This window comes from Rhincodon typus, unplaced genomic scaffold (assembly GCF_021869965.1).
Source record: "Rhincodon typus isolate 14 unplaced genomic scaffold, sRhiTyp1.1 hic_rhity00000110, whole genome shotgun sequence".
NCBI lineage: Eukaryota > Metazoa > Chordata > Chondrichthyes > Orectolobiformes > Rhincodontidae > Rhincodon > Rhincodon typus.
The window spans coordinates 100,610-121,376 of record NW_025965748.1 but is presented as its reverse complement, the minus strand read 5'-3'; the positions used below and the strand labels follow the sequence as shown (position 1 = coordinate 121,376).

Below are 20,767 nucleotides of genomic sequence, written 5' to 3'. Positions count from 1 at the left end.
TTCCTAATCTAGCACTTGGCACTAGGAGTGATCCAGATATTACAACCCTCGAGGACCGGCTTTTTAACCTCCTGCTTAGTTTCCTATATTCTCTCATCAGAGCCTCATCCTTTTCTTTTCCTATATCATTGATTCCAATGTATTCAATGACCTCCTGCTGATCCCTCCCACCTTTGAGAATATTCTGCACCCTCTCCAAAACATCCTTGTGTTTATTAACAGTTTGTCTTTTTTGTAAATAATCATAGCATTATGGAAACAATTTCTTGTCCAATTTGTTCATGTTACGACGCATTCAGTGCTATTTCATAACCTTCTCTTGTTTTTCATTTTCTGGTACAGACATTGTCAATATGAGTATCAAGGAGTTTCAGAACACATGGAGCAATTTAAATGGAGAGTAAAGCTCCTTGCAACTTAGCCAACATTTTGAAGAGTTCCTCCTGGTTCACAGGAATTCTTCAAACTGGAGAGTCAGGATCTAGCAACAAGTCTGAGCACCCTCAAAAGGGAAGCAGTGATCTGTATCCAGGTTATTCAATGGACCTAAGGAGTAGCTGTCTTCTCACTGCTACTCCCTGACAATAACCACACAGCCCTGAAGCTAATGACCAGGACCAATGCATTTGAATATGCTAATCGTAAACCGCAGTCACATGCTGAAATTCGAGAAAATCAGCCCCTTACTTTCTATATAGTGTTTTGGATGAGTCAATGATAATAATAAGTTATATATATTTCTTATTCAGGTTTCCAGGATGTACACGTAATGATTTTTGTTGGATTTGGCTTTCTGATGACCTTCTTGAAGAAGTATGGATTCAGCAGTGTTGGATTTAATTTACTCATTGCTGCATTTGGTCTTCAGTGGGGCACTCTGATGCAAGGTTGGCTGCACCACTTAAAAGATGGAAAAATCAAAGTTGACATTTTCAGGTATATTTAACCTTTTATTGATTAACTGCATGCTTAACTTCTGTCTTCTCATATATGAAATTAATGGCTAAGAATTTCTGGCAAGTCTTTACCCTGAACCCAGCACCTGAATTCCCAATATGACGATGTCACTAGATTAGAGAAATCTACCCTTATTATTTCAGTTTTAGTCTGTATTATAATTATTTGATTTTCTTTCATACTTTGCAGAAAGATAAAAGAAATAACTCAAATCGAAGGTGTAACTAATTTTTTAAAAAGCCTTATAAGGGGTGTATTGTGTATAAAAATAAAACACAGATTAGAAAAATAGTAAAAATTGCTTTTCACTTTCCTGATATGCAAATTGTCCCAATCACAGTGTTACAAAAAACAGTGACAAACAAAAATATTACATTTCAATTTTCGATGGCAGTTATTCTTTTGCATTTCTGGTATTATTTAAAGTTGTTTCATTACTTGTAGCTTTCCACTACATATGGAACAGGATAAAATCCCAAATGATGGTATCAATTATTATCTTTTATCAACTAATCTGAAATCTAATAATTCACATCGGCATTCCTGATCAGCCACAGGTAACTATTAGCTAACATATTGAAAACTACACTGGTCATGAAATTGAACAGAAATAATTTAAATTCCATTGATTATAGATGCACAACAATTGACTGTTTTGAGTTCAATTGTAACTATTGGTTGCCAATTGCATTAATTTGCCATTGAACTGAATTCAGAAAACAAACAGTGGAAAGTAATTTAAATGTTCTTGTTGTGTAGCTTAATTAATGCAGACTTCAGCACAGCAACTGCCCTGATTTCATTTGGTGCTGTCTTGGGGAAGACCAGTCCAATCCAACTGCTGATTATGACTCTTCTCGAGATTACCATATTTGCTTGTAATGAGCACTTGGTCACTTCAGTCCTGCAGGTATGTATGCTTGAATTTTAAGAGACAAAACTAAAATGCTTCAAAAGTTCTCTGAGAGATTCATTAGCTTGGGCTAAGAGGGGTAAGAAGTTTCCTGCCTAGCTCTGCAGTCACAAAAATCACTGACCTCCATGATAGTCCTATGAGATGGAAATGTCTTGATGGCTTCTGTCTGCTGTGGATCTGTTGTGGGAGCAGGGGTAGGCTACTCAGTCCTTCAAGCCTGCTCTGCCATTCAATATGATCATGTCTGATCATTCAGCTCAGTACTCTGTTTCCACTTTCTACCCATAAACGTGATCCTTTTAGCCCTATGAACTATATCTAACTCCTTGAAACTATTCAATGTCTAACAATGACAAGTCAAAATGCAGAAGGGAGATAGAGGACTTGGTGACGTGGTGCAATGAGAGCAGCCTCTCTCTCAATATCGGCAAAAGAACTGATCATTGACTTCGGAAAGAAAGGAGGAGAACACGCCCCCATCTACATCAATGGAACTGAGGTTGAGAGGGTGGAGAGCGTCAAGTTCCTCAGAATGACGATAGCCGACAGCCTGTCTTGGACTTCCCTTGTAGATGCATTGGTCAAGAAGGAACAACAACACTTCTTCTTCCTCAGGCAGCTCAGGAAATTTGGCATGTCCATTGAGACCCTCACCAACTTCTACAGATGTATCATTGGAAGGATACTGTATTGGTGCATAACGGCCTGGAATGGCAGATGCTTTGCCCAGGACTGTTATGTGCACCACCCGTACCATCACAGAAGCCAACCTTCCATCCATGAGCTCCATTTGCACAGCTCATTGCTGCAGAAAGGATACCAACATCATCAGCGACCCATCGCATCCCAGTAATGATTTCCTACAACCTCGTCTGTCAGGCAGAAGATACAGAAGCTTGAACACATGCACCAGCAGGTTCAGGAACAGCTTCTTCCTGGCCATTGTCAGACTGATAAATGGGCTTGCTAGCCTCAAATAATGCTGATCTTGCTAACGTTGATCTCACCTAGCGCATGCTGTGAGCAATATAACCTATATGCCTCTGTCTAAGATTTTTACAACCTTTGATTTGTATTTCCTTGCTTACTATGATCTGCCTGTACTGCTCATAAACAAAGTTTTTCGCAGTATTCCAGTACACGTGACATTCAACCAAACAATCAATCAATCAATCAATCAATCAATCAACCACTTCCCACAGGCTCACCACTCTCTGGATAGTTTTCAGTCCTAAATGGCCTACCCCATTTTCTTAGATTATGACCTCTGGTTCTGGACTCCCCAGTCATCATGAACATCTTTCACATGTACCCTGTCAAATTCTATTAGAAAGTTTTCTGTGAAATCTCCCTCACTCTTTCAAATCCCAGTAAATATGGTCCTAACCGATCCACTCTGTCTTCATATTTTAGTCCTACCATCCCAAAAATCAGTCTGGTAAACAGTTGTTGCACTCATTCCATTGCCAGAGCATCCTTCCACAGATAAGGAGACCAAAACTGCTCACAATACTCCAGGTGTGGTCTTACAATTGTACAATTATACAATTGCAGCAAGACATCCCTGCTGTTGTCCTTAAATCCTCTTGCTACAGAGTCTAGCATACCATTTGCCATCTTCATTGCCTGCTGCATCTGCATCCTTACCTTCTGTGACTAGAGTACAAGGACATTTAAGTCTTCTTCCACTTCCCCATTTCCAAATCTATTGGCATTCAGATAACAATTTGCCTTCCTGTTTTTAATACCAAAGTGGATAACCTCATATTTATCCATATTCTATTTGATTTGCCATGCATTTGCCCATTATGCAACTTGTCCAGATCACACTGAAGCATCTCTGCATTCTTCTCATAGTTCACCCTCTCCCTAGCTTTGTGTCAGCTGCAAACTTGGAGATTTTACATAAGAACATAAGAAATAGGAGCAGGAGTAGGCCATGTGGCCCATCGGGCCTGCTACACCATTCAATAATATCATGGCTGATCTTTTCACAGACTCAGCTCCACTTACCCACCAGCTCTTAATTCCTTTACTGTTCAAAAATTTATCTACCTTTGTCTTTAAAATATTCATTGAGGTAGCCTCAACTGCTTTACTGGGCAGGGAATTCCACAGATTCACAAACTTTTGGATAGAGAAGTTCCTCCTCAACTCAGTCCTAAATCTGCTTCCCCTTATTTTGAATCCATGCCCCCTAGTTCTCATTTCAACCGCCAGTGGAAACCCCTCCCTGCTTCTATCTTATCTATTCCCTTCATAATTTAATATGTTTCCATAAGATGCCCCCGATTCTTCTAAACTCCAATGAGTATAATCCCAGTCTACTCAATCTCTCCTCATGAGCCAACCCTCTCAACCCCGGAATATATTTAGTTTCTTCATTTAAATGATTAATATATATTGTGAATAGCTGGGGTCCAAGCACTGATCCCTGTTCATTGTTTGCCACTCAGAAGAAAGCCTGCTTTTTTCTTGCTGTTTGTTTCCTCTTTGCCATCACTTCTTTATCCATGACAGTATACTACCCTCCAGTCCCTAGTGCTTTAATGCTTATCTTTCATGTGGAACCTTATTGAAAACCTTCTGAAAGACCAACAAAACCATATTCACTGGGTTTACATTGTCAACCCTATTAGTTACATCCTTAATAATTCACAATAGATTTGTCAAGCATGATTTCCCTTTTGTTAAATCTATGCTGATTCTTTCCAGTCCTGTCACTGTTTTCCAAGTGCTCTGCTATTTAATCTTTTATAATGGATTTGAACAATGTCCCCATTACTGATGTCAGGCTAACTGGCCTAATTCCCTAATTTCTGTCTTCCTCCTTTTTTCAATAGTGGGATTGCATTAGCTACCCTCCAATCCATAGGGACTGGTCCAGAATCTAAAGAGTTTTGGAAGATGACCACCAATATTTCTAGGGCCACTTCCTTAAGCACTGAGGGTTTCAGATTATTGCTCCCTTGGCCCCGATTTAGCTCTCATTGAAGGAGCTTGTTCAGTTATGTTAAGTCAAGATAAATTCCAATGCACCCGTTCAGTTTGGGAACTGATACCATCGCTAAACACCAGATACTTGGCTGTATAAGTTTTTAAGTAACTTGTTTCCAGGGCATGAGCTCAATCTGAATTTCAACTTTGACTTTAAGTGAGTGTGAAACCTTTCTGGGTGCATGAACAAGCAGATGGCTTGTAGCACGTAACTACAACAGGTAGATAGCTTCAACCTTCAGTGTGGTATGGTGCTCAGAGTACAATTTCATCAAGGCCTTTAAAGTACTTTATAGTTGATTAAAATTTATTTGATGCTTTCTGATTGATAATTGAGTCTACCTTAAAGATACAGTTGAGGTTTCTGCAATCTGTCCTGCTGAGCAGTGAATATGGCTGGTTGTAGATAAAATAAAGGGTTTCAACAATGTCATTGTCTTTGTGCCTTGACGTTGCTGAAGGTAACCTTGCATTTGACATTGAGGTTGGTTCCACCTGAGTGTTACAGTTGGGTAAAGGCTACGGTTAACCCTTCACACTCATTGAAATCCGAATGGCAAAACAGTGACTTCAGCTTCTGTGACCAATCTGAAGTGAGTGTGGTAGCCATTGACAGCATTATTAGCACTCCAATATTGACTATCCCATTCTGTAAATTCACCAAGAAAAAAAAAGGTCTGCTGTTCAGCTTTGCTTTAAAGGTGGTGACCCTACATTTCCTTTTTTTTGTAATTTTAAGAGACTGTTGTGACTGTAAGCATTGCTTTGTACAGTGTTGGCAGGGACTACTCCCTGCCTCTGAAACTTCTTTGAATCATCTCCAGAATCTTGAAATATGGCGGTAGGTGTATTTTCCACATGTTTTCGGTTCTGCAACTGCTACAATGATTTGATTCTTGACATAGTAAGAACTGCAGATGCTGGAGTCAGAGATAACACAGTGTAGACTTGAAGGAACACAGAGAAAACTTGGATAAATGGGTCTCCGAAGAAGGGTCCCGACCGGAAATGTCAGCTTTCCTGTTCCTCTGATGCTGCCTGGCCTGCTGTGTTCTTCCAGCTCCACATTATGTTATCAATGATTCTTGTTAGCTGGTCTGGGATTAGGGCAGAATTCCTTTTTTAATTTGAAATCTGTTTCCGATAATACTGTCTGTGTTCGTTGACAGACTGGTCTAGTAATCGGTTTGACCTTAAAGTCTGCTGGTTGCTTGTCAACCTCCTCCATGGTTAGGTTGCTGAGATAGCCTTGCCCTTCACCTTTAGCATGGTGTTGCCACTGAATTTCACTTTAAGTTCTGACTTTCCGATCACTTCTGGTTCTGTGAGAGTACTCACCGTTTGTTATCAGCTAGTAAGATCAGGTCTACATTCGGGTGTATTAACATCAACAGATATTATTGAACATAACTCTAAACAAGCATTGGTAAGAGAAGCCATGTTTTGGGAACCTTACACACAGCAGGCCCAGTCCGAACCATAGAATCATAGAGGTGTACGGCACAGAAATAGACCCTTTGGTCCAACTCAATTAAGATATTCTAACTTAATCTAGTCCCATTTGCCAGCATTTGGCCCATATCCCTCTAAACACTTCCAATTCATGTGCCCATCCAGATGCCTTTTAAATGTTGTAATTGTACCAGCCTCCGCCGCTTCCTCTGCCAGTTCATTTCATACACTCACCACCCTCTGCACGAAGATGTTGCCCTTAGGTCCCTTTTAAATCTGTCCTGTTTCACCTTAAACCTATGCCCTCTAGCTTTGGACTCCCCCACCCCAGGGAAAATACCTTGTCTATTTACCCTATCCATGCTGCTCATGATTTTATGAACCTCTATAAAGGTAACCCTTCAGCTTCCAATGCTTCAGGGAAAAAGTCCCAAACTATTCAGCCTCTCCTTTTAGCTTAAACCCTCCAACCCTGGCAACATCGTTGTAAATCTTTTCTGAACCCTTTCAAGTTTTACAACATCCTTCATATAGCAGGGAGACCAGAACTGCACGCAGTATTCCAAAAGAATCCTAACCAATGTCCTGTAATATTGCTTCAACATAACCTCCCAACTCCTATACTCAATGCACTGACCAATAGAGGCAAGTATATCAAATGCCTTCTTCACTATCCTATCTATCTGGGACTCCACTTTCAAGGAAATATGAACCTGCACTCCAAGGTCTCTTTGTTCAGCACCACTCCCCAGGACCTTACCATTAGGTATATAAGTCCTGCCCTGATTTGCCTTTCCAAAATACAGCACCTCACATTTATCTAAATTAAACCCCATCTGCCACTTCTCAACCCATTGGCCTATCTGATCAACGTCCTGTTGTACTCTGTGGTAACCTTCTTCACTGTCCACTACATCTCCAACTTTGGTGTCATCAGCAAACTTATTAACTGTACCTCCTATGTTCACATCCAAATCATTTTTATAAATGATGAAAAGTAGTGGGACCCAGCACCAATCCTTGTGGCACACCACTGGTCACAGGCCTCCAGTCTGAAAAGCAACCCTCCACCACCAACCTGTCTTCTACCTTCAATCCAGTTCTGTTTCCAAATGGCTAGTTTTCCATGTATTCCATGTGATCTAACCATGCTAACCAGTCTACCATGAAGAACCTTGTCGAACACCTTACTGAAGTCCATATAGATCACGTCCACTCTTCTGCCCTCATCGATATTCTTTGTTACTTCTTCAAAAAACTCAATCAAGTTAGTGAGACACGATTTCCCATGCATAAAGCCATGCTGACTATCCCTAATTAGTCTTTGCCTTTCCAAATACAGTTGATCCGATGGAACAATGTAGATCCTTATGATATGCTCTATTTTTGAAATCGAGTGCTGTGACATCAGCAGCATATATGCAGTTGCGATAGACTTAGTGGGGAATGTCTAGACATGTTCTCCTGCTGACATTATGAGGTACTGCATGTATTGAAAGCAGCATTATCAGTGGTGGATGTGCAGACACATCCTGGCATATTGATGCCACCTGTTCATGCATAACCATTTCTGCAGCCTAGATGATATAGACCCCATCTGCACATCTGCAGGGATCATTTTGTGTTATGGATAACTACAGCAAAATTTAAAATCCATCAAAATTTTGTTTGAATCATGAAAAATTCTCAGATAAATGCATTGCCTTGATATCAGTTGAACAAATGATTTGGAAGGAATTACTTCATTTAAGAATTCCTTTTGGTGTACTTTTAATTTTAAAAAAATGTTTTACGTTCCTTCTGTTTAACATTTACTGGTTTAAATTGAGTGATATATTTGGTAGGAAGAAAGTAAAGACACAGTAAAACACAAGGTACAATTTTAGACAGCTGTAAACACGCAAATCTTTGAAGCAGGGCAGGACAATTTGAGAAGACTGCTAAAAAAAGATCTTCGACTTTAAAGGCAGTGATAAAAAGCGCTGAACGTTTAATAATCATTGATTAAGCTACAATGTAGGAGCAAATTACTGCAGATGCTGGAATCTGTACTGGAAACTAAAAATGCTAGAGATCACATCAGGTCAGGCAGCATCCATGGAGAAAAAGCAAGCTAACATTTTGAGTCTAGATGCCTCTTCAGCAGAGCTCTAATGAAGAGTCAATTAGACTCAAAATGTTGGTTTAGTTTCTTTCCATTGATTAAACCACATTTTATATATTGGCATAATTCTGAGAAACACACTGCAGGAAATGGATCTTATGTCCTTAGAGACAGAGCATAGGAAATATACAAGAATATTTCAGGGATAGAGAACTTCAGAAATGAGAGAAAATTGTGCTGTTCTGATTGAATCATTGAAGATTTAGGGAAGCTTTATGAAGGTATTGAGATGGATTTTGCTAATGTAAATAAGGAGAAATTGTTCCCTGTTACAGGAAAGTTGGTGATCAGGATTAAGACAGCCACAGATTTAAGACAATTGACAAAATAACACAAGGCAAAAAGAGGAATGGCTGAAAGAGTGTTGGAAGCCATTTCAATGCCAATTTGCTAAAGGAAATTAGATTGATTCTTAAAGGGGAGAAATACCGTGGTGGGGAAAGGGCAGGGGATGAGATTAATTGGATAGCAATTCCAAGGGGTTAGCTTGTTCATAGTTAAGCAGATTTGCTTTCAGCTGTGCAAAATCTTGCTACAATTCAATGAAGAATATTATGAAAGGTGCTGGATTATATGCAAATACACAATGACAAAACTGGTAAAAATTCTTAAGATAAAAGCAAAATACAGTGGATCATGGAGACCTGAAATTAAAAACAAAAAATGCTGGAAATACTCAGTAGGCCAGGTAGCATCTGTGAAAGGATATCTAATGAGACCAACAACTGTAACTTTTTCTTTCTTTGCAGATGTTGCCTGACCTGAATACTTACAACAGTTTCAGTTTTGATTTCTTAAGGACCTGGCAATGAGCTAGGGGTGCAAATATAGCTTTTCATCCTAAGGCAATTTGGAGTTTTATGCATCTTCACTAACTAAGGTAAAATGACAAACGGTATTTGGGTATTTTACAGGCCAAAGATGTTGGTGCATCGATGACTATTCATGCTTTTGGTGCATACTTTGGTCTTGCTGTCAGTCGTGTCCTCTACAGACCAGGATTGCAAGGTGACCATGATAAAGAAGGATCTGTGTATCACTCGGACTTGTTTGCTATGATTGGTAAGCAAAAATGTACTACACACAGCAACTATTTTAGAAATTAGTAGCAGATCCCTAGAATATAAAATGCAAGTGTGTACTAACCAGGCTATTTCTGATCTATGTACCTACCTACCTACCTCTGTCTAGTGTTACATTCCTACCCAGCTTTGTTGCTTTTATTTGAAAATTCTCATACTCTTGTTTAAGTCTTCATGCCCTCATCCCTCCCAATTCCTGTAATCTCCTCCAGACCTACCTGCTTGATGTAATCTGTGTTCTTCAAATACCGGCCTTATATTTATCCCCACTTCCCCTATCCCACAGTGGTGGTCATGTCTTCAGGTGTCTAAGTCCAAAGCCCTGGAAAAACCTTCCTAAACTTCTTTGATTCTTCATATCTCTCAGTTCAGTTATTGCTGATGCATTTACAGCACTTTATTTAAACACACACATTTCTTCAGATGCAGGAATAAGACCTTTCTAATCATGAGGTCATTATTTTAACTAATGACTTCTCAATAGAGCAGATTTCATATGTATTTTTCATTTCATTATATTTGGGCTAACCAAGCAAAATTTTAGGCACTATCTACACTCTTGACATCAATACAGAAAGCTCAAGAGAGTGTGCTGCAGAGTAGGTGTTAATTGTTTTCCTCTGGAGAGAATAGAATTGTTTGAATGTGTGATCTTGCTTGGGGCAATTACATTAATCATGCATCTACTGACTCAGAAATGCCACTGACCTGGATCAAATTTCAATTCATTGACAAGTCTTTTTTTTGCAAGAGTGAGCATCAAAAATAATGGCCTTGAGTGGTCATGACCATTACCTGGTTTGCACTTATTGCCTCCTTATTGGATAAGCAAATCTAATCCAGTACTAATTTAAAACTCTCACTGGGGATTAGCATTTCTGAATCATATTTCATACCTGACACTGGGAGACAATGTTTCAGAGAGACAATTCCTGGCTTGCAGTGATGTTGTCTGACTGTCACAAAGTCCTTCGCAGTCACGAGCGCTTCTACCTCACAATCTTGTTACGAAGTTGTGTAGAGTAATCATGAATTGGAAGGCAGGAAGCTAGAATTTGTTTGTTAAAAAAAAGTTAAAGAGATAAAATGCATTCTAAAGTTAGAGACTTACAAAGAAAAAACAAGTGTCTGCATGTAGCTGAAGACGTACAGCCAGTTCTAAAATGGAAACATGTATCAATTGGCTGTGTGGTTGGAAACTTTAAGTGTGTTTTGATGTTTTGGCAACGAGCTGGAATCAGCCAATTAATTTAAACTAAGCACTTAGTGATTGAAAGCCAATTGAATTTAAATCTGAGATAGCAAGGTGTAGAGCTGGATGAACACAGCAGGCCAAGCAGTAACAGAGGAGCAGGAAGGCTGATGTTTCGGGCCTAGACCCTTCTTCAGAAATCTGTCATCCGTGGGTGCTCCGACACTGGCCACATGGCCAATGGTGGCGGGCACATTGTGGGGAAGGTCCTGGGTAGGGTTGGGGATTTGGAAGATGGAGGAAGCCCGTTTGGGGTGGCAGGCACCAGTAAGTTTACTGTACTTACGGTTCTTAGTGTCCGATAAAGCTGACTAGAATTGTGAGTTCAGGTTGTGGATCCTACGAAGAATAAAAAACAGGAGAGGTCCTTTGCAGGTCTGGGAGAGGGAGGCTCTGAGCTGGGGTAGGCTTGATTGTAGTGCCAGGAGATGCCAGCACATCGCTGCGAGTGTGTGTTTCAGGAGTTGCAGGGAGAAACGCTTCTGAAGGATCTCAATGTTCTGAATGTAGACATTGTCACAGCTGGGGCCAAATTGGAAAGGCCTGAATGTGGACTGTAGTCCATTGGGGATGATCTGGTTCTGTAGGCAGGTACTAAGAAAAGTGATGTACCTGATTTGCTTCAGGATGTGGTCAAGCAGTTTCAAGGCCAAAGAGATTATGAGAGAGTTGCAGTGGGAGAGAGATCCACTGAGGTTTTTCCGGAGGGAGGAGGGTAACTTCTTCAGCGTAGGCATCCTTAGAAGAGGCTACGCAGTGGGGTTAAAATTGTTTCAGAGCTAGTAGGAACTGCAGATGCTGGAGAATCTGAGATAGCAAGGTGTAGAGCTGGATGAACACAGCAGGCCAAGCAGCATCAGAGGAGCAGGAAGGCTGACGTTTCGGGCCTAGCCCCTTCTTCAGAAATCATTTAAATCTTTAAATCTGATGGTTTTGATAACCTCGGAGCAATGCTATTGTGAGAAAATTGACATGCCATTCAAGGTATGTAGGGGAGGGTTTTTGAAAATAGGTGTCAGAGCGAACCACCATCTAAGAGATGAGCACCTAGCTCTCACAAGAAATTGCTAAGCTCTAAGAAAGCACCATCTTATCCATAAAAGGTACCATAGCACTTTAGCTAAGAACCTTCACAGAGAAAACATCCCTGACAGTAGGAAGAAAGGCATTTATAACTGGAGAAACAGTGGAGAAGACAATGCATTCTAAGAGACACATTCTGTGTGGACTTTGAGAGACTAAGTTTTAATTTATGTTTTTCTTACTACTTGGGTCATATAAGTCGGTAAAAACCAAAAGAACTGCGGATGCTGTAAATCAGGAACAAAAACAAAGTTGCTGGAAAAGCTCAGCAGGTCTGGCAGCATCTGTGAAAGAGAAAACAGAGTTAACGTTTCGGGTCCGGTGACCCTTCCTCAGAACTGATAGTGGCTGGGAAAATGACAATTCATATGCAGAAAATAGGGAGGTGGGTGGGGTAGGGGGTGAACGATACGATAGGGCCCAAAGACAGTTGGACAAAGGAGTTGCTAACAATCACGCTGGGAGGGTGAATAGTTGTTATTGGGGACTGTTAGTGACTAACAACAGTGGGTGTGTAATGGCAGGCTATGTGGTAATAAAGCCTGGTGTGTGGGGTGGGGGAGCTGGGACATGGGATAGTTTAGGCTCTAAAATCATTGAACTCAATATTGAGTCCGGAGGGCTGTAGGGTCCCCAAGCGGAAAATGAGGTGTTGTTCCTCCAGCTTGCGTTGGGCTTCACTGGAACACTGTAGCAAGCCAGAGACAGAGATAACAAGGTGTAGAGCTGGATGAACACAGCAGACCAAGCAGCATCAGAGGAGCAGGAAGGCTGACGTTTCGGGCCTAGACCCTTTTTCAGAAAATCAAAACTTTCGGTCTTGTGTTTATTGAAATAGCATACCAGTAGAATTTTGATCAGTTAAGGATTAGTTAGGAGTTAGGGGGAATTGTTTGATTTGTTAGTTATCCTATTAATTTGTTCACTGTTTAGGTTAAATAAGTAAATTGTTACTAGTTAGTTAAAAAGTGAATATCAGGGATTTTTTTCATTTACCTCCCCTTCTTCGTAACTGTTTAAAGGATTAGGCGAGGTAAAGCAAGCTTCTCTGGGTGTTTCGGTTCTCATTTTTTGAGGGGGACCTCTACTCCCACTGTAACAGTTTGGGAATTGAATTAACAGTTTCCAATTGAATTATCAGAGGAGTTTGATCTCCCCTTACTAACAATCCCATGAGACAGGTGCCAAAGAGGCCACCTGCAGAATTAATGAGATGAAGAGCAAACAATTGTGTTAGAAAAGTTGACATGGGTTATGGCAGACCAGGAGCCAGGAATCTCCTCAACAACAAAACTTTTGTCAACAATTTGAAAAATTCAATCTCTGACTTCAGAACTGCCATCTTAACAGCTACCTAGCCAGAATACATAAAAGCAATTGGAAATGATAAAGCACTTGTACCTGATTATCATGCCAGGCTGCACTTTCAATATTCTGAACTGTTCTTTATCTCTTGGTCCATTTGGATGAAATTTTTAATTCATCGAAGACTTCCTTACACTTATGTCATTGATGTTTTATTTGATTGATTACCAATTGACAGAAATACTAGCTTGGCAAATATGTTGCTTAAAGAGCAATGAAGAAATTACTTCTTCCAATCATAACACATGTTGTTGAACACACATGCTGCAAAATTTCACGAAGAACTGTAAAGGACATGAAGGCATCCTACTTACCTTTTAAACTCTTCCAACCTCCAATCCATGTCTCACATCTCCACGTAGCTGGTTCAAAATCCAACAGCTGCTAAAAACTGAAAATTTAAAAAAGAATCCTGGAGCAGGTTCTCAATAAGCCCACAAAGCTTTCATTTGTCTCCTAGAAAGGGGCAGACGGGTTCTGAACCTTTTATTTCCTCTCCTTCCTTTGTGAAAGCGGCCAAGGATGAGAAAACATGCAAAATATCTGGCCAGCTTTGTTAGAGCCTATTTTTTTGAGTTCCACCTCGGTTTGGTCCCACTCGGGATCATGACAATCTAGCCCTAAGATTGCATGCAGAATTGACTGCCCTCTGTCCTTATCCTAATAATATATCACAATCCAAACTTCTGAAGAGCAACATCCACTATAATAGCATGGTACTTATTAATTTCCCACACTACAGTCTTCCAAGTTTGCTAATTTAGTGACAACTTCTACAAAATTTGATGGATTTTGGTACAATAAACTTCTGCTGTCTAGGAACTGATTTGATACAGCAAAATTCATCTGATATAGTCTGTGGACAAAATATATTATTATTCCATCTGGTTTTGAACCCAGATCCCAACTAATTGTTTATTTAAATAATATTTATGAATTGAAATGATAAATTCTTATTTCTTTTTGTGGAGGGGAAGATTTTAGATAGAGGCACAATATTTTAAACAATAATCGAATGTTGAATGCTAAAAATGCCTCTTCTCTTGTATCATTTTTTTATTTTCCATGTAATAACAGAAATGTATAAACTTCAGTCTATAAGCTTAAACAATTTTAAGATTCGTAATCATCAAGTACATCATCATATTTTTAAAGCTCTGAAATAACTAGAGATTGTTCTAAAAGTTTCTCAATGTTTTACAGGTACTCTCTTCTTATGGATGTTTTGGCCAAGCTTCAATTCTGCCATTGTAGGAAACCCTGATGGACAATACAGAGCTATTATCAACACTTATTTCTCACTGGCCGCATGTGTACTCACTGCTTATGCTGTGTCTAGCTTGGTCGATAAGAAAGGAAAATTGGACATGGTGAGAATGAATACTTTCATATTCATTCATTTTATCATGGACCCAGATATTCCGATGGCCACAAAGTCATTGGACCATGCAGGCTGGAGTTGTGCTCCAGGACAATGCAGAATCCCAAAGACAGCAGACTCCATGGAAATCCCCTGGAAAATTGAAAATTCCAATGTGGAATTCCCCTGTGTCTGGATCACTCTGAAAGAATCTATGAATGGCAGAGAATTTAGGGGGCTCTGCTTCAGTTACGTTAATACTTACCCAGGTAATGTCAGAAGACATCACCGCTCCTACCCAGTCCAAAACTCCCTTCTATCCACTGGCCCTGACATACCACATACTCCAACCTGTGAATGTGAGTTAGCAGACAGAAGGTGCTGGTAATTACCCTAGTGGGGTGCAGAAGATCAGTGACCTTCTTGCTGCACTGCTAAGTGTAATTTCTCACTCACAACACAACACTCAGCCAGGCTGCAAACTGTATCCAAATCTGGTGAATCTGGTGGTACGACCTCCTGTGGCCGTTGAGAAGAAATAGGATTGCCCTCCTTTCCACCCTCCACCCTCATCCATCCAGGTCACTTACTGAAATGTGAGAGCAAACTTTCCTTTCTTCAGGATCATTTCTTTGATGATGATGATTAAGCACCACAGTGTGAGGAGCAGTTTCTGGCTTGCTGTGCCCTGAAATGGTTTGGAACTTGCCACATGGCCCCGGCAGCATAAATGAGAGCTTTCCACTTCTCTGGTCACATGATTCCTTGAGCAAGATGTCCAAGAGCCTAGTTGCATAATTAGTGAGGTGAAGAGCAGATGATTGTGTGAGAAATTTCACTTTATGCCATAGCAGATTAGCACTATGAATCTCGTTGAACAAAAGACAAAACTGAGAATGGGAAAATTCCATTCTTGATTGTTATTATTGCTTGAAGTTGAACACCTGGACTATTGATGTGGAGCCCTTCCATCCATTATAGCTTCTTCAGCAATTGTGTAATAGGATGAACAGGTCACCATGCTCCTACTAAGTGCTGAGAAAATTGAATCCCAAATTTTCTGTCCCTCAAATTGCCTCATTACAGACTAAATTCCAAGAAATTCGAGCATTTCATCAGCTGAGTTGAGATAATTCTTTGGTCTTGCTATACTGCAGCATATCTCTAGGTCTCTAGATTACTCTAGGTCAAGTCGGCATAAGGAGGGGGGACGTGTTGGGTATTCTAAAAGACATTAGGGTGGACAAGTCCCCAGGTCCGGATGGGATCTATCCGAGGTTGCTGAGGGAAGCGAGAGAGGAAATAGCTGGGGCCTTAACAGATATCTTTGCAGCATCCTCGAGCATGGGTGAGGTCCCAGAGGGCTGGAGAATTGCTAATGTTGTCCTCTTGTTTAAGAAGGGTAGCAAGGATAATCCAGGTAATTATAGACCGGTGAGCCTGACGTCAGTGGTGGGGAAGCTGCTAGAGAAGATACTGAGGGATAAGATCTATTTACATTTGGAAGAAAATGGGCATATTAGTGATAGGCAGCATGGTTTTGTGCAGGGAAGGTCATGTCTTAACAACTTGATAGAATTCTTTGAGGAAGTGACAAAGTTGATAGATGAGGGAAGGGCTGTAGATATACATGGAGTTCAGTAAGGCGTTTGATAAGGTTCCCCATGGTAGGATGGAGAAAGTGAAGTCGCAGGGGGTCCAGGGTGTACTAGCTAGATGGATAGAGAACTGGCTGGGCAACAGGAGACAGAGAGTTGTAGTGGAAGGGAGTTTCTCAAAATGGAGAACTGTGACCAGTGGTGTTCCACAGGGATCCATGTTGGGACCACTGTTGTTTGTGACATACATAAATGATCTGGAGGAAGGTATAGATGGTCTGATTAGCAAGCTTGCAGATGACACTAAGATTGGTGGAGTAGCAGATAGTGAAGGGGACTGTCGGAGAATGCAGCAGAATATAGATAGATTGGAGAGTTGGGCGGAGAAATGGCAGATGGAGTTCAATCCACGCAAATGCGAGGTGATGCATTTTGGAAGATCCAATTGAAAAGCGAACTATACGGTAAATGGAAAAGCCCTGGGGAAATTGATGCACAGAAAGATCTGGGTGTTCAGGTCCATTGTACCCTGAAGGTGGCAACGCAGGTCGATAGAGTAGTCAAGAAGGCATACGGCATGCTTTCATTCATCAGACGGGGTATTGAGTACAAGAGTTAGCAGGTCATGTTACAGTTGTATAGGACTTTGGTTCGACCACATTTGGAATACTGCATACAGTTCTGGTCGCCACATTACCAAAAGGATGTGGATGGTTTGGAGAGGGTGCAGAGGATGTTCACCAGGATGTTGCCTGGTATGGAGGGCACTAGCTATGAAGAGAGGTTGAGTAGATTAGGATTATTTACATTTGAAAGACAGAGGTTGAGGGGGGACTTGATTGAGGTCTACAAAATCATGAGAGGTATAGACAGGGTGGATAGCACGAAGCTTTTTCCCAGAGTGGGGGACTCACTTACTACGGGTCACAATTTCAAGGTGAGAGGGGAAAAGTTTAAGGGAGATATGCGTGGAAAGTTCTTTACGCAGGGGGTGGTGGGTGCCTGGAATGAGTTGCCAGCAGAGGTTGTAGAGGTGGGCACGATAGCATCATTTAAGATGTATCTAGACAGATACATGAATGGGCAGGGAGCAGAGGGGTACAGATCCTTGGAAAATAGGCGACAGGTTTAGCTAGAGGATCTGGATCGGCGCAGGCTTGGAGGGCTGAAGGACATGTTCCTATGCTGTAATTTTCTTTGTTCTTTGTATATCAATTTTAGGGAATTTGAGAAGGGAAGGATTTTTGTGGATGTGAATTTCATCTGGGTGGCCACGTGGTATTTTCTAACGCAAGAGTAATACAATTCAAGATGAAATTTCCCATCCAATATCCTTCTGTTGGACTTCAGTTAGACATTAAATGTAGCATTGATAGTTTTTAATTTTCACTGAGCATTAATACACATGATGAGGCAGTGCACACAGCGGCTGACATTTTTTAAACAAGTCAATGTTCACCCTAATTTGTAGGGTAATTAAATCTGTATAAAGAATTTAAATGGTTGTGCACCACCATATAATTTTTAATCCAGTTCATGGTGAAATATGTATTTACATTTCTGTGGGTTTAATTTATATTGTTTTTTTGACATTTTCTAATCAAAGAAAATTAATTCTGACAGGCACATCTTCCAAAATGACAGTGTTTGAAGCAACTCTTTATTCTGACTGATTCTTACAAATTATGCTGATTCTAGCATGTCAAGCAAATTTTGACTTGATGTTTCTCAAATGAAGCTAGTGCTTGCTTTCCTTTGTGCAGGTCCACATACAAAATGCTACTCTGGCAGGTGGTGTAGCTGCTGGGACCTCTGCTGACATGATGATCTACCCTTATGGAAGTCTGTTGATTGGATTTACGGCTGGAATAATCTCCACAGTTGGATTTAAATATCTGACAGTAGGTTCTGATTTTTGCATTATTAAATCTGTGATTTCGTGAAAGTGTCTACTTTCACCTTGGTTTGGCACCAATTGATCAAGTTGAAGATCTCTCCATGTATAAAGAAGATCTCTCCATGTATAAAACCTATTATTAAACTCCTATATGTGAATGATCCATGTTACAATTCATAATATATGATTTCAGCAAAAATTGCAACTTGATGTCCTCTTTTGAAAAACTTATTAAAATGCAAATTTTATGCAGAAATTTGCTTGTAACAAAACATGTTGGAAAAATTTAACTGTAATCATAATTGCTGAGAATAACATTTAGTTACCATTATTACAAGCCTGCTAAATAAATAAACACACCAATTAAATTACTGAATTAAGAGTATAGATCCCCATTACTAAAAATTATTACTTATTTTAACCCTGAAAATAGTCGAGAAATGCTGGAAAAATAATAGTGAGCTCATGGCAACCATCATTATTAATGTATGAAAAGACCAGGAGTTTGTAGAGGAGAGAGAAACGAATGACTTGTGCCAGTCTACTTTTAACCTCACATACCATAAGACTACTCATAAATGTTGAAGAATTTCTGAATGTTTATTGTACACATGAATGAATCCTGCTGCAAATATTTAGGGATGGTATTTCATCTGTATGATGTGATTTATAATCCTGATATGAAGCTCAACCTTGAAGGTATAAAATAAGAAACAATTGAAACTATAGAATTTTACACTGGCAGGCAGTAAATTGTTCCTGGAGATTTTTCAAATCAAATTTCTTAACATTATTCTTATTTTTCATTTCTTTTCTCTTTCTTGCTGTCTCAATATTTCTTTCCTTCTCTTCAATTATATTTCTGCCTCTAATGTGACTCTAATTCAGAAACAAAATCAGAAATTGTTGGAAAAGCTCGGCAGTTCTGGCAGCATCTATGTAGAGAAATCAGAGTTAGAGGTTCGGTTCCAGTGACCCTTTCCCAGACCCAAAATGTTAACTTTGATTTTCTCCACAGATGCTGCCAGACTTGCTGAGCTTGTCCAGTAACTTCTGTTTTTGTCGCTGATTTCCAGCATCTGCAATTCTTTTGGTTTTTATTGATTCTAATTCACCCTGTTCTCTTCTGTCATTTGCTCTGTTTCTCTCTCCTTCCTTAAAATGCATTACTGAAAGGCATAGAGTCATAGGGATCTGCAGTACAGAAAAAAGTCATTTGGCCTATCGCATCTATGCTGGTCAAAAAAAAAGTGACTATTCTAATCCCATTTTCCAGTACTTTGCCTATAACCTTGTAAGCCTTGCCTTTGCAAGTGCACATCTAAATACTTTTTTAAATGTAATGAGGGTGTCTGCCTCTACCAATCTTACAGGCAGTGATTTCCAGGTTCCCACCACCCTTTGGGTGAAAAGGCTTTCCTCACATCTCCTCTAAACTTTCTGCCTCTTACCTAAAATCTATGCCCCCAGCCATTGATCCCTTCACCAAAGGAAAAGGCTTCATCCTGACTACCCTGTTTATAGAATCATAGAATCTACAGTGTGGAAGCAGGCCATTCTGCCTATCAAGTCCGCACCAACTCCCTGAAGAGCACCCCACCCACACCCACACCCACCCCCAACCCTAACCCTGCATTTCCCATCCTGACCCACCCCAACCCTACATGCCCTTCATAATTTTATGCAAATCAATCAGCCCAGTCAACATCCTGGTAAATCAGGAAACCGGAAAAATCAGGAGACTGGCAAATCTCTCTTAAGGCGATTGACTATTAGCTCCATCATTTAGAAGATGCAAGAGATCCTATTGATGTTACGACACCATTAACAATTTACATTTTACTGAGGTATACAGCACAAAGATATTACAAACTGAAGTAGAGGAAAATATCTTGTTCAGGATAATCACTTTGAGATTGCCCGATCCTCAGAATTCTGGGCAATTCTATTAACCTGCTACAGTTGAATTAGAAAATAACCCATGGACATTTACAGGTATTTCTAACTGATTGGAGAGTCAACCTTTGTTAGTTCTTTTACCAATAGGTAATGATATAGAGAAGGATAATTTTAACCAAACCCATTCAGCTGGACATCGGTTGGATTGGATCAGCTTCCTATTTTACACTCAACTCATTTTTTGTTGAGTTTAAATATAACTCAAAATGACTTTCTATCACCTCTAGAATGGCCTCCTCCAGTCACGAATGCAGAAAAAGTAATTTTCTTTCCTTTAAACATTTTAGATCAATCACATTATTTTATTCTATGACAGCAAGTAAAGGAGACAACAATAAAGGATGGAACCAGTGTTCTGTGACTTTTAATCATAAGGTTCCAAGCTTCCTTTTGAAATATGAGAAGGCATTTGATTAATATTAGTGAATGAAAACTTGTTTGATAGTTCATTTCACATCAGCAGGGAAATTACCAATGTGCTTTTCTCACTCCACTGTCATTACCTTCACTGACTGTGCAGCACAAAATTTATTTACATATGAAAACAAAGTCTGTCGCACTTCTTAAAAAAGAGTGTATTGGAGTTAGAGATAGTAGGAACTGCAGATGCTGGAGAATCCGAGACAACAAGGTGCAGGGCTGGATGAACACAGCAGGCCAAGCAGCATCATAGGAGCAGAAAGGC

The 20,767-nt window shown here is 40.1% G+C and overlaps 1 protein-coding gene across 1 annotated transcript; it reads left to right on the top strand.

The window, feature by feature from the left end:
• The first annotated feature begins 729 nt into the window (after positions 1-729).
• Positions 730-18,494, top strand: rhag (Rh associated glycoprotein). Its single transcript, XM_048621202.1, has 5 exons — positions 730-936; positions 1,717-1,867; positions 9,401-9,548; positions 14,472-14,638; positions 17,990-18,494. Exons 1-5 carry the CDS (start codon positions 770-772, stop codon positions 18,167-18,169), a joined length of 813 nt encoding a protein of 270 aa, XP_048477159.1. The 5' UTR covers positions 730-769; the 3' UTR covers positions 18,170-18,494.
• The last annotated feature ends 2,273 nt before the right edge of the window (positions 18,495-20,767 follow it).